The 15,265-nt window shown below is 45.1% G+C and overlaps 1 protein-coding gene across 2 annotated transcripts in view; it reads left to right on the top strand.

Annotated features, from left to right (window-relative positions):
- Positions 1-400: 400 nt before the first annotated feature.
- The window catches only part of LOC135225894 (PAX3- and PAX7-binding protein 1-like), a 152,922-nt gene continuing 138,057 nt past the window's right edge, over positions 401-15,265 (top strand). The window contains exon 1 of one of the 2 annotated variants that reach the window (XM_064265475.1): positions 401-657. In XM_064265475.1, the coding sequence (XP_064121545.1) occupies positions 435-657 (223 nt within the window). In that variant the 5' untranslated portion in view covers positions 401-434. The remainder of the gene's footprint in view (positions 658-15,265) is intronic. The other variant, XM_064265474.1, reaches the window with a different exon arrangement.

Here is a 15,265-nt window from a genome sequence, read left to right as displayed (position 1 = left end):
GAACCAAAATGAACGGACCCGAACGAGTGTGTTACCGTAAAAGACCAATTTGTCAACATCGCTGCAGCAGTTATTTTATTTTGTAGCTAATTAGTATCATTTTAATAATTGATGAACGTTATAAGTCTGTTATTAAATTATTGACATAAGAAATCATTAAACGAACAGAACACCAAAATTATCGCGACCGATGGAGTGTGTTACTATAACGCCAAAATTTGCATGAAGTGGGAATTGTCGATATAAATTATGATTATTTATGATAATTATTAATATAATATTAAATAATGAATTATTTATACATAATTATAGAAATTAGAAGCCACTTAAACAACAGAAAACCTAAATTAACGCATTATAATGAGTGTGTTACCGTAACGTATCATCACGTCAACATCGCCTGAACAGCAGATGTTTGTGTACCGACGAAAAAGATGGAGACGAACCTGTTCAAGAAGAGGAAAAACCATAACATACGTCTAAGGCGGTTAAGTGACGACGACGGCGGCGGCGACAGCGACGCCCTGACCAACGCCAGCAATGAAGACTCCAACATATCCATGCCGGCGGTTCCCAAGAAGGAGAAAAAGAAGAAGGACAAGGCTGCGCCCGTCCCTAAGAAACAGTCTGTTCTTAGCTTCGAGGACGAGCTTGAAGGTGAATTCATTTTCTTTATTTCCCAAAATAAGGTCCGTTTCCCTTGTCTTGCGTTGCTTCAGGCAATATCGAACCCTTTTCTCACATTACGTAGTCATAGTCTGCTTTAAAAACAAAACTAGCCTGGCTTTCAAGGTGAAGCATTTCGTTGGTTAGGTTACCCTTTGTCCCAGTCGGACCTATCGGTAGGTTAGGTGACTTGCCGGATGCAGAGTAAAGAGGTCATGGATACTGTAAGTTTAGCAGGTATTTCTGTAGGAGGCACTTCAGTTGGAGTAGGGTAAAAGGTAATTCTAGGGTAAACAGATGAGTTCTAGGGAGCTCAACCCTCTGACGTGGGATGTTTCCTTGGTTCTCAGAGCTTCACTAAGGGTCCATATGAACCTTTGTGTCGCTCATCTGACAGGAACTTGACGCTCAAGACAGTTTTCCTCCTGGCCTTGGCATCTTCGAAGAGGGTAGGAGAGCTCCACAGTCTGAGCTATGATGTGAAGCACACCAGGGGTTGGGGGTCGGTGTCCTTTGAATTTGTCCCGGAATTCGTGGCCAAGACCCAAAATCCCTCTGTGCAAGATGATGAGTTCACTGAATGACTTTGTGGGTGGTGATGTTGTGTCCTGTCTCTGTCTTGGCCCTGCGATGCTATCTTAAAGGGCACGGCACCTTAGACCAGGCCACCGCAGGCTTTTTGTTAGCACAGGACGTACAAAGAAAGAGGTGTCGAAGAATGCTATCTCTTTTTGGAACCGGGAAGCCATCAGACAGGCATACTTGACTCTTGATGATTCCGCAAACACGTCTGTGCGGCTGACGTTAGGGGTATTGGTCCCCCTTTGGCTTTCAAAAAGAACTTGTCCGTACATAGAGTGCTGAGTGCTGATACTTGGTTACGCCAGTCCACGTTCACCCCTTTCTATCTTAAGGATGTTGCCAGCAGATCTATGGACACGTTTTCCCTGGGTCCTGTGGTGGCTGCCCAACAGGTATATAGGTATGTGGCTGGTCTCCTTCTGTCTCTTGTACCTTACCTCCTTCCTTCGGGTGGGTTAAGGAATAGACACGTCATTCGCTGGACTGGCCTGATACAGGTGAGTAAGGTAGTCATACTGATAGTGTGGTTGCTTGGCATACAAATATCAAACCCTCTATTCAGTAGCACATGTTCCACTCCTTGGCAAGGAGGGGTTCAGAGCGATAACAAACCCTGATGTGTTGGTTTGTTATTGGACAGTCAATGATTCTCCCATATATAATTATACGTCATTCAGGGTCTGAGTAGTTTACCCTGAGTGGTTAGATATCAATTTATCTAACTTCTCACGAGCTTCAGTCCCTCTCTGGAAGTTATTTCTTCTGGAGCTGGACTGGTGGGTAGGCCCCCAGCTGGTTTAGGATGTCTTGTGCCTCCCTCCAAGTAGGAGTCTATCATATTGTTAAGACCGAAGGTTTGTTCGCGTGTGAACAAATGACAAATTTTCTAAGACAAATTGTATTTTTCATAGCTACAACCTAAGGTGTATACTGCCCACCTGTAGCTACTCCTTTGTCTGCTAAGACATCCTGAGTTGGGAAAGACTGACACGGTGGCGTAGGTGGTTGGTCCTTGACCATTCTTCACCCGACATATGCACGTGTTGCCAGATCTCACATGATTCTTTGCTTTCATCTGCATTTTAACCGGATCCAGCTAGCCGCTAGAAATTATCCTATTCTATTGTTAAGCCCTCAGGTTTGTAGTTATGAAAAATACAAATTGTCTTAAAAAATTTGTCATTTTATTTCAGGCATAAGTACATTTATTAAAAATTAAATAGTCAAAATTGTAATATAGACATGAATCAATGAAAAGTGCTATAAAAAATAAAAAAACTTTTGTCACAAATAATTCACTAATCTGTCGTCTGCTTGCTGGTGCTTTTGGCAGCCATACATGTATGTACAGGGTGTCCATAAAGGCCCAATACCGTTACAAGTGTTTATTGCTCAGAAAACCTTATAACATAGAGTAATGCAATTTTTTGTAGAATGTTCTACCTTCAAGTTTACATTCAGAGCACTTCATTCTACAAAAAACTGCATTACTACATACTCTGTTATATGGTTTCTGAGCAATAAATACTTGTAATGGTATACTGAGCCATTTTGGACACCCTGTACATTAAGACAAAAATTGTTCCTACCATGGCCTTGCTGTCAACACTCAACGTATTTCAAGTGCAAATTGGAGTGAATTAAGAACAAAATATGTATAATTACAATCAAATAAGCACTGTGGAGTGTCGTTTATGATGGCAGTAAGGATAAAACCACCGATTACAAGGTAAAAATGAATTTCAGTTCAAACCATGACCCCGGGAATAAGACATCTTATACTTTTACTAATATAGGCAACAAAATGTTTTTATCGTGTTGATTACAATTGCACTCTTGAGTAATATCAATAAACATTACATAAATATGCTAATATTGTTCAATTGAGTGCTGGGAAGAACAAGAACGTGGTATCGATGCCGGAGATGAAAGGGACCGGATGTGATAGACGCCCTATTGGATTTAAAAACTTCCTTGAAAACATATTTTCATACATTCACCTTACCTGTCAGATATATACATAGCTATCGACTCCGTCGTTCCCGACAGAAATTCGAATTTCGCGGCACACGCTACAGGTAGGTCAGGTGATCTACCTGCCTGCCGCTGGGAGGCAGGACTAGGAACTATTCCCGTTTTCTAATCAGATTCTCTCTGTCGCTGGCAAGGTAAACATATGTTTGCTTTCCCTCCTGATGGATTTTCGTGTTTCATCGCCATCGATCTTCTGGGCCGACTTTTACAGGGAAGTACTGGATCGCTGGTTTGGCATACGTTTTTAATAACTTTTTAATAACTTTTTAATAACTTTTAATGAATTAACTTCGAAGTTTTCGAAGAAAGAATATATGTAACTACCGAAGTGTCTTGGTAGACAATTACATAGTTTGCAAGAAAGGGAAATATAATATTTATTCATTGATGAAGTGTAATAAATGTTAGAATTTGATTGAGGAAGTCAGAAAACATAGAACTAGATATGCTTTCTTTAGGAGCTTTAATAGCCCTCGTTCTGACAAGCAGTTAGAATATTAACAGTACTAGTAGTGTTTTTGTCTCATCACCCTTCTTACTTCACAGAAACTACAAATTCATTTGCAATTTGAAGATAAAGGAATGTAGCTCAAGATACGAGCTATTATAAGGTAAGAAGTGATTATAGTGTTCCCCATTGCATTAGAGGGTGCGTCTGATCGGCTCTGTCTCGCTCCCAGGCCTAGACTCTTCCAGACTCACAGGCCCAGAGGAGAAGGAATGTCGAAAGCCGTACGGAGGTTATGGAGAATCCCCACCGATCAGGCGTCCCCTCGGCAGGTTCTGTAGAACGTCCCAGACTGCCAGGGATAGCCATTTGGAAAGGCATCCTAATTCAATGTGTTCCCCTTATTAATTATCGTCTTAACGAATAATGAGAAGAAAACATTCAACGGCGTAGTTTAAATAAAGAAAATGCAAGATACTCTCGTCTGGCTATCGGAACCTCAGAAGAGACGGAGAAAGATTGCGGTAGAGGCATTGCTCTATCCGGGTTCGTCCCCCCGTACAGCTGGACGGGGGGGGGGGCTCTATCCCATGGGGGTTTAAAGTAGTTATTTCAATAAATTCCTCATCGGTACATGTATATGAAAATATATCTATTCTGAGAGATCGAATTAGATATTAAAGGATATTTGTTGATTGAAATGAATTATATGGATCTCGTTTAATGATTACACACATATATATAATTTTTAAGCTTCTAACGCCTTGGACATGAAACTCCCAGTAAAGAGGCTCAATGCGCCTAAAAGCGCCTGAAACAAGGCGCAAAGCGCCTGAAACGAGGCGCAAAGCGTCTGAAACGAGGCGCAAAGCGCCTGAAGCACGATGAACCAGGATCTTCATCGGAAATGGAAGTCCTTCTCATTCAGAAGAAAGGGAGGGCTATGTCGAAAATGGAAGTATTGTCGAATTCTTAGCAAGAACAAATATACAGAGATCGGAACCTTCCGCACACAAAACCTTCCGCACAAGCGGAACCTTCCATGTCAGGAAGACATATTACTAGACGTACCCAGAACTTTCCAGGCGAGGAAGGATCGCCTGTCAGATGCTCGGATTTCCAACAAGAAAACGTTCCAAGGCGATACGTGTCTTCTAGGATCCAGGAGTATTCGGATCACGATATCCTCCCAGGCGCCAGGAGTATTCGGAACGCGATACTCCTGCCAAGCACCAGGAGTATGCCGACGAGCATGATACTCCTCCCAGGCGCCAGGAGTATTCGGAACGTGATACTCCTACCAGGCGCCAGGAGTATTCTAGGCAAGATACTCCTGCTTAGCGCCAGACACTTTCTCCTACAAGAAGAGCTTAACAACCAAACCGAGAGTCCTCCAGACGAAGGGTGAAAGACATTCAAGGCTTTTCCTGATAGGGACGGGAGTTGTCGCACAGGCGGCCGTTGCCCTTGTCAGGATCGTCTTATTGCAATAAAGGCTAGAGCAAGTTCGGTTTTTTCCAGGCAGGGACTCAAGATGTAGCACAGGCTGCCGTAGCCCTTGTCAGGTTAGAGTCGATACTGCGAATAGCCCTTCTCCTTTCGAAAGGAAGCGCTCTCCTTCGTTTTGCTCAATCTTGCCCCAAAATTGAGGAATGGAAGATAAAGCAGAATTGTGAGAATTAGTTCAGGATTAGTAAGAGGATATTAAAATCATCCTCCTTCCAAAATAGATTGCAACCAACCATTTACAGAAGAGGTGCAATCGTTGGAAGTTGAACAAGATTCGTACGAGCTCTCATTCATGGATTAGAGGCTCTTCCAGATAAGAAAGGAGTAAAATACGGACTTATCTCCAAGATAATAAAGCTGGAGAGATTATCTTCGATCCTCGGTTGTCATTTGCAATATCTTTCGACTAATACTCATTCGGGATTATTGACGAAATGAACGAAGAGATTAAGATTTCTATTCTTTCTCTGCATGTCAGAAAAGGAAAGAGTGTCGGTAGAAGGCTTGCTGTATATGATTACTGAAGGACAAGTCATAATACGCATACCCATAGTTGCCTGTCTGGTTCGCTACGGATTGTCTATATCCTTAAAGCATTTTACAAGTAAAGACTTCGCTTAAAAGGTTTATTACGACAATACCTATTCAGCCTCGGTATTTAACAAAGGTTGTTTGCCTAAAATTTGCATTATTGAGAGTTGACTTAGACTCGAGAATAATTTTATTATTTCCATTCATTGAAAGGAGTAACTGGCAACTCAGAATGAAGGCAGACAGGCAGTGAACGACACGGCTGTAATTGTGAGCCAATCCAGTACCATCCGGTTCTCGGATACATCCGTTCTCGGTCGTGAATGGGTGGTTACATCTTTCTCTCCTAAAGGATCGAATGCTTCACCGTATATTCCCCATAAAATCATGGACTTAACCACGAATTGAGGGAATTTTTTAGGCAAACATGAATAACATCGGTATTCGTGTTGCTAAGGATATCTCTCTGCCTCGGCGAGGAAAGAATGTAGTAGAAAATGCACTTAAGATAACGATACGCTTAAGCCTTACGCACACCACGTGGTTAATTACAGCGCTCCTACTATCCTTACAAGAGTTCATAGATGAATGCTGTTACCACAATGTGATAGGATAATAAAGAATTTTAATTAGCAGAGCACGATTTAACATTCATTGGAATGAGTTGTCAGAACCCTGCGGAAATATTAGACCTGAAAAACCTATTCAATCTCTGAGTCTGTCTGCGTGCAGACTGACCAGAAGTAAATATGAATGAGAGGATTTTTCAAGGTAAGCTTGATAATTCCTTTAAATATGTGAAAGACATAGAGTTGCTGCAGATCGTGCTAGATAGAAAGGGGAAACTGTCCTCTTCCGATACCTCTGTGAACTACATAAGGATTTTCTTCCCTTTCAGAGGGAAGAATCACCTTGGTAATTTATGCTATCATGAACACAGTGAAAAGATATATTCTGTCTAGACAAGAATATTAGACATAGTAAAGAATTAAGATCTTCGGGATCTTATACAATACCTCTATACGATAAGATTAAGAGATCTTATACTTAGATTGGGATCCTAATTTGGGCCTCAGATTCCGTGGTCTGACAAAATGGAACTGCGCCTAATCAAATGTTCTCTTGGGCCTAAACGATCAAGAGGACAAGTGAAATTTTGGGATTTAGAATCTGGAATCAAATTCTATGACGACTCGGTAATGGGTTCTGGCCAGCATAGTAGGTTTGGCAAGAGAACTAAAGCCTTTTATTCCTGGATCAACGCTGTTAGATAGAGGTTTCGTTGTCCGGGTAATGTAGGTGACATTGTCATCTACAGAAGAAGAAAAGGTTTAAACGTTTACTGATAGAGTCTTTGGAATGCGAGAAGGGCTCAAACTACTTCCAAAAGGTTCAGAGAGATGCATTCAAGAGCTAGAAATCAATTTCATTTCAGCTCAGAATCTCTTTAAAAGTCCAAGCTCCTTCCCTTCCTTCGGGCAAGGATAGGTGAAGCTTCTGCAACGAGAAACTCGTCAACATGTAGGAGGAGAACTCGTTAGCAGCGGAAGTATGCAATAATGATCCTCCGCGGAGGGAAGAACTTGTCTCTTTGGAATTTTGAGATTTCCTATTGTCTACGGGATGGAACGGACTAAATTGTGATGAATGTGCAGGAGCAATTAGCGTCTTTGGTAGGAGTACTTTCTAAAGATCATACTCGTAAAAAGGATGATAAACTTCTGATGAAGAGATCCAAATACCGATCTCCTGTCGAGCGCGACGAACCCTACAGGGGAGTTGTCGCACAAGCGGCCATCTCTGGGGGGGAGCGATGCGTTAGGCAGGCGAGACGTGAGGAAGGAAGTAACTCCTGCCAAGCGTCTGGCGCCAACTAGGAGCCAGGCGCCAAGTAGGCGCAAAGAGCCTGACTTTACTATAGATCGTTCTAGGCCAAGATCTTCATCCAAGCAACAAGAGCCAACTGGAGAAGAGAGAAACTCCTGATAGGAGTATAGCGCCCTCCCGCTAAGCGCAATATACTGGCCATGCGAAAGGCCATTCCATGAGCGATACTCCGACCAAGTCACAGGAGTATTCGGAACTAGATGCGCCTCCCCATAGGTCAGGAGTATTCGGGGGGGGAAAGAGATACTCCTGCCAGGCGCCTAGAGTACCCGGACCTCGATACTCCTCCCAGGAGCCAGGAGTATTCTAGAATTTTTACTCCTACCAGGCGCCAGGAGCATTCCGAAGCTTATACTCCTCCCAAGCGCCAGGAGTATTCGGAACTTAATACTCCTACCACACGCCAGGAGTATTCTGAACAAAATGCGCCTACTAAAGGCCAGGAGTATTCGAGGCGCTCTGCGCCTGACAAGCGCCAGGAGGATTTCCAGGCGCTTGTTACTCCTCCAGGCGCCAGGAGTAGTTACGAAAACTTATACTCCTCCCAGGCGCCAGGAGTATTCGGAGCTTAATTAAAACTCCTACCGACGCGCCAGGAGTATTCTGAACATAATGCGCCTACTAAAAGCCAGGAGCATTCGATGCGTCTTTGCGCCTGCCAGGCGCCAGGCGCCTGCTGAAAAGCCATTTGGGAGTATTTGAGGCGCTTTTGCGCCTGCCAGGCGCCAGGCGCCTGATGAAAAGGCGCCTACCAGGCGCCAGGCGCCTGCTGAAAGCCAGGAGTATTCGAGGCGCTTTGCGCCTGCCAGGCGCCAGGCGCCTGCTGAAAGCTAGGAGTATTCGAGGCGCTTTGCGCCTGCCAGGCGCCAGGAGGATCCCAAGCACGTTACTCCTCCCAGGCGCCAGGAGTATTCCGAAGCTTATACTCCTAACAGGCGCCAGCAGTATTCGAAGAGCGATACTCCTGCCAGGTGCCAGGAGTATTCGAATAGTTTTACGACTGTCAGGCGCCAGGAGTATTCTAAACAGGATACTCCTCGAGCCAGCCAGGCGCAAGCCAGGCGCTAGGCTCCATCCAGAGGAGATCCAGTTCAAAGAAAGTCCTAGTCTTCTTTGAAACAATGGTGATCTCTAGAGCATTTCATAAATGACTTGATGATACCTTCAAACAGCTGAGAATTTAAAAAAGGCTCTAAAGTGCGAGCTGTTGCAAATTCTTGTTCTTTTCGGAACAATATGTCAGGAAGACATATTAGCGTTAACATATAGGAGATGCAATTATGGGTTGGCTTCTCATTACACGAAGGACGTCAAGTTAACCTACGAGAGATTCTTCTCTCTTGGTTTATACGTATCAGCGGATACGTTGCTGGGATAAGGAGCCGACACTGATCCTTTAGTAAGGAGTTGAATTTATTTTAACTCAATGACTTTTATTGGAGGTTTGAAAGGAGTTTGGGGGATAACTCTCTTTCAATTTAGCGCGAACCCTCATGTTAGGAACAGTGATCGGATCTGGTGTTGCGCTCCTTAAATAAGTGCGTGTTGTCATATAAGCGGATGTGCTCCCATTGACAAACGCCAGTTAGGATTCTGTCGAGTAAGTGGAAGAGACCCCATCGACAGATCCACAAGAACTCTTGGCCACAGATCACTATCTCGCTAAGGCTCTTGAGATGAAGCAGACTCCTATGCAATAGCTAGGAAGTCAATCCTTCTTGTAGGAAAACACAGAGGAACTAAGGTCTATAAATACCTACAACATATGTTGTTTACCTGTCTAGTCAGTAACTAGCTGTCTCTTGCCCTCCACCAAAGGGTGTCAATCAGCTATGTATATATCTGACAGGTAAGGTGAATGTATGAAAATGATATTGTTATAATACAATAAAGTTTCATACATACTTACCTGGCAGATATATACAACTAATGAATTACCCACCCATCCTTCCCCGCAGGAGACAGGTGGAAGAGAGAATCTGATTAGAAAACGGGAATAGTTCCTAGTCCTGCCTCCCAGCGGCAGGCAGGTAGATCACCTGACCTACCTGTAGCGTGTGCCGCGAAATTCGAATTTCTGTCGGGAACGACGGAGTCGATAGCTATGTATATATCTGCCAGGTAAGTATGTATGAAACTTTATTGTATTATAACAATATCATTTTCATTACAATCAACTTACCTGGTCAGATATATACATAGCTAAGACTCCGTCGTCCCCGACAGAAATTCAAATTTCGCGCCACTCGCTACAGGTAGGTCAGGTGATCTACCGGCCTGCCCCTGGGTGGCAGGACTAGAACCATCCCCGTTTTCTATCATATTTTCTCTGTCGCCGGTGGTATCAACATTGTTGCTATTACCTCCTGACTTAGATTCTTATTTCATCCTTTGATCATCGTTTTTCGGCTTTTTGGTGACGTATCTGGATCGTATTTTGGCATTCGCTACTGTGGACTGTTTTTGGAATAACTCTTTGGATTTTTCTCAGTATGTCTGATTCAAATGTGAGTGTGAGAATGTGTGTGAATGTAGGCTGCAGTGAGGATACCGAAAGCTTCGGTTGATCCTCACACTGTATGCCGTAAATGTAGGGGGGTTTCACGGTTCTGCTATTAATACTTGTAAGGAATGCGAGGGATTGAATGCAAGAAGAGGTGGAAGACTTTGACTTCTTATTTGAAGAAGTTAGAGAGGGATAGAAGTTAGACGGCTGAAAGGTGTGAGTTCAAGGCCTATTGAGCCTTTCACGGATAATTCTAATCCTACTGATGTAGATTCCTCCCTATGTATCTCATTCTCAGAGTGCTTTTTCGGATTCGGCATCGGAAATCGCCAATCTGAAAGCTACAATTAGAGACATGAAGTCCAAGATGGCTGACTTCAAAGGTAAGGCTAGTGAAAGTGAGCATTTCAGTGAAGTGAGTTCTCCCAGTGTTTGTGGAGGGGGCGTTTGATCGTCCCTGCGACGCTCCCAGGCCTAGACCTCTTCCAAGCTCCCATGCCCAGAGGAGAAGGAAAGTCGAAAGCCTTAAGGAGGTCGTGGGAATCCCCAACGGTCAGACGTCCCTTCAGCTAGCTCTGCTTCGTGGCAGGCGGCTCAAGGGCGCTATAGAAAAAGCGTCCTTCGCGAGTGTTTCTCGTCCTCTCCCTCTCCCTCACCTAAACGAGGGTGGAAGGAGTCGAACTTGTCGAGACCGCTGAAGCGTCATATGAAGCCTGACATAGATTCGAGCCCAGAGCGCTTCTCAGATGACGCTCCGTCTTCTATTAAGAAAGCGAAGGTGGCGTCAGCGTCACCTGACGTGTACGCGGAAGTACCCTTTCATTTCTTCTCCCCCCGAGTGATGACGAAGAGGCGTCATACACTGGACGTGGGAGAAGCGTCAAGAAAGATAATTATGGCAGTTCAAGCACAACAACTGTCATCTCTAGTGGGAGTTTTAGCGCCCCGTCGGAAGGACGTGACGCTTCCAATTAGAAGTCTCGTCCTCTCTCACCTGCTCAACGAGAAGCGTCAGACAGACGTGAAGCTGCTAAACGTCTTGCAGAAGCTTCGAGTTCGAGAGCTAGAACGGGGGCTTACGAGAGTTTCGTAACGCCAGAGAGACGTAAGACGTCTTTTAGACGTGAAGCGTCATTGAAAGCGGATCTTAGGACGTGGACGCTCCGTCCAATATTGTGACGCCAAGTAGGAGCCTTTGGAGAGGCGGAGCGTCTTCCAGGCGCGAAGCGTCATCAAGACGTCAGCAAGAGACGTCAGCCAGGGACGCTTTGGCGAACGGGGAGCGTCATACAAGCGGGAAGCGTCTTCTAAAGTTCAAGAGAAGCCGGAGCTTGTGACGCCTTCCAAGTCTATTAGAGCGGGAAAGAGGAAGGATTATCATTCCCTTAGCCCCTCTCCTATTAGGAGTTTGTCTCCTCCAGAAGAGGAAAACGATTCGGAAAAGGAGAACGGAGGCTCATGTAGATCCCGAGTTGGAGGAAAACTCGGATGATGAATATCATGGAAGAGAGGGTCTGTCTAACTATAAGGTTTTGACTACCCTGCTTCTTGAGGAGTATGGAGACGAGTTGACTCCTGCCGCTCCTCCTTCTCCGCGCTCGCTCTTTTCCAGTACTAAGACGAAGAAGCCTTCGTCTTTTCTCAAAATGAAACCCACCATCTCGATGAAGAGGGCATTACAATCCTTAGACTCATGGATGAAGTCTAAGAAAGACTTAGTCAGGACAGTCTTTTGCATGCCTCCAGCAAGATTAGCTGGGAAAAGAGGCATCTGGTATCAGACGGGAGAGAATATGGGTATCGCTCTCCCTTCTACAACAGAGGCAGATTTTTCGACCTTAGTTGACGCTTCACGTCGACAAAGTCTCAATTCAGCGCGAATTACGTGGGGAATTTCGGAACTGGATCATCTCCTCAAGGACTCTTTCATGTGTTGGAAGTCTTCAACTTCTTAGATTGGTCCCTTGGGGTGATGTCCAAGAAAGCCCATGATTCGGAAGGAATCGAACCTGAAGCTCTGTTATGCATATTGTCTTGTATTGACAAAGCGGTACAGGATGGATCTTTTGAAATCTCCTCTTTGTTTGGAGCAGGTCTTTTAAGAAAAGGACGGTATATGGCGCCTTCTTAACAAAGGCAGTCTCTCATGCTCAGAGGGCAGCTCTACTGTATTCGCCTCTATCTGACTTTTTGTTCCCTTCTCAGTTAGTGAAGGACATTGCTCATTCTTTAACTGAGAAGGCGACTCAGGATCTTCTGACGCAGTCAGCTAGGAAGGAAGAAACCTGTTTCTGCATCTGACAAGAAAGGACCTAGTACATCAGTTCAGCCCTTTCGAGGTGGTCCGACCTCCAGACCTCCCGCAAGAAGGAAGGCTCCGGAGAAGAGAGGTAGGTCTGCCTTTCGTCCCTTTAAAAAGGAAAATGAAGCATCTCTCCTCCAAGCACCAGTAGGTGCCAGGCTCCTGGGATTTGGGGAGGCCTGGACACTGATAAACGCAGACGCGTCTTCATTGGCTATCATAAGGAAGGGATATCGTATCCCTTTCCTGAAACACTCCTCCCTAACGTCAATACCAAGGAACTATCAGCCAAGTACAAGGATCCTATGCTGATGGATACTCTTCGATCGATGTGGAATAAATGTGGGACAAGAGAGCGATAGAACTAGTACTGGATCAAAACTCCCCGGGGTTTTACAATCGCCTTTTTCATAGTTGCGAAAGCCTCGGGAGGCTGGAGACCAGTACTGGACGTCAGCTCTCTGAACAAATTTGTTCAGAAGGAGAAGTTCTCCATGGAGACTTCTGCTTCAGTCCTAGCGTCATTACGACAAGGAGATTGGATGGTGTCTCTAGATCTCCAGGACGCCTACTTTCACGTCCCGATCACCCTTCATCGAAGAATACCGTACTCCGTTTCATGACGGGGTGAAGGATCTTTCAGTTCAGAGCCTTGTGTTTCGGCCTGTCCACAGCTACCTCAGGTCTTCACAAGCCTGATGAAGAATGTGGCGAGGGTTTCTTCACCTCAAAGGAGTAAATATCTCTCTGTATATGGACGACTGGCTCACAGGGCCAGATCAGAGAGACAGTGCTTGGAGGACCTAAAGTTAACTCTAGATTTGATCAAGCGTTGGGATTTGCTCGTGAACCTCGAGAAGTCTCAGCTGACCCACCCCAGACAAGACATAGTCTATCTGGGGATTCGGATGGATTCTCAGGGTTTTCGAGTATTTCCTTCGCAAGAGAGAATCGCAAAAGGTTTGCGGGATAGTCTCTCTCTTCTTAGGAAGGAACATACGTCGGCGAGGGAATGGTTGAGCCTTCTAGGGACCCTTTCCTCGCTCGAAGAACAGTTCTTCCCACTAGGAAGACTGCATTTACGTCCGCTTCAATTCTTCCTCAAGAAGTCTTGGAGCTGGAAAAACACCGGACAGCTTTCGGACGTATTTCCCATTCCAGTGGAGATAAGATCGCACCTGGAATGGTGGTTGCCCCTCTGGAAGAGAACAAAGGGATCTCTCTAAAAACACAGAACCCAGGCCTAGTGTTGTACTCAAACCAGCCGAGAAAGGTTGGGGAGGGCCGACATTAAGGCTCAGAAGAGGTGTCATGCACCTGGGACCAGCACAGGTGACTTGGCACATAAACTGCAAAGAGCTCTTCGCCGTACATCTGGCTTTGAAGAGCCTAGAACCTCTGGTGTCAAACAAGGTAGTGCAAGTAAAACGTGGACAACACCACCGCACTTGCCTACATTCGGAAACAGGGAGGGACGCACTCCTCGTTCCTTTACGAGCTGACGAGAGACCTATTACTTTGGACGTCTCACAGGAACATCTCCCTACTGACAAGGTTCGTACAGGGAAGTAAAGAATGTGAGGGCGGAAAGGCTCAGGCCGGCTTAGCCCTTATTTTGAGGAACCAGGTCCTTCATACAGAATGGACACTACACGAGGGAGTGTGTCTCGATCTCTGGTCTCTGTGGGGGACTCCTCATGTGGATCTCTTCGCAACATTCATTTCAAAAAGGCTCCCAGTGTTTTGCTCGGTCGTGGAAGATCCAAGAGCACTTATGGTAGACGCCTTCCTGCCTAAATTGGTCTCGAGTAGACGTTTATGCTTTTTCCCCCATTCAAATCCTGGGGTTAGTAATGAAAAAAGTTTGTGGCGTCAAAGGAGACGAGGATGACGTAATAGCCCCCTTTTGGCCGGCCCAGGAATGGTTTCACGGAGGTGGTAGATGTGGATCGTAGACTTTCCAAGATCCTACCAAGAAGGACGGATCTTCTCAGACAACCACACTTCAAGAGGTACCATCAAAACCTCCCCGCTCTCGCTCTGACTGCCTTTCGACTATCGAAAGACTTGTCAGAGCGAGAGGCTTTTCTCGCGAAGTGGCAAGCGCGATCGCGAGAGCACGCAGAACCTCCACTACGAAAGTATACCAATCGAAGTGGGAGGTATTTAGAAGGTGGTGTAGATCCAAGAAGTTGTCCTCCTCCACTACCTCTATAGCGGAAATTGCTGATTTCCTGCTATTCCTGAGAGAAAAATCTCATCTAGCCGTATCACAATAAAGGGATACAGAAGTATGCTCTCGGCTGTATTCAGGAACAGAGGAGTAGATCTGGCAAATAATAAAGATCTCACGATCTCATAAGGTCTTTTGAGACTTCAAAGTCTAAGGAACCAGTACCATCGAACTGGAACCTAGACGTAGTCCTCAAGTATCTGTCATCGGAAAGATTCGAACCTCCTCATCTGGCATCGTTTTAGAGACATAAACCAGGAAAATGCCTATTCCTATTATCTTAGCTACGGCAAAGAGAATTAGTGAATTACATGCTCTGCAAGATAAAGTAGGATTCAAGGGAGACTCGGCTATTTGCTTGTTTAAAACCCTGTTTTTAGCGAAAAACGAGAATCCCAACGAATCCCATGGCCTAAGTCATTCGAAGTCAAAGGACTGTTGAGTCTTGTAGGCAGAGAAGCAGAGAGGTCTCTATGCCCTGTTAGAGCTCTGAAGTTCTACCTCAGAGAAAGCATCAGATGGGAGGTTCTAGACAAGGTCTTTGGTGCGCGGTAAAAGACCACACAA

The sequence above is a fragment of the Macrobrachium nipponense genome, chromosome 13, assembly GCF_015104395.2.
Source record: "Macrobrachium nipponense isolate FS-2020 chromosome 13, ASM1510439v2, whole genome shotgun sequence".
NCBI lineage: Eukaryota > Metazoa > Arthropoda > Malacostraca > Decapoda > Palaemonidae > Macrobrachium > Macrobrachium nipponense.
This window is presented reverse-complemented; position numbering and strand designations above follow the sequence as displayed.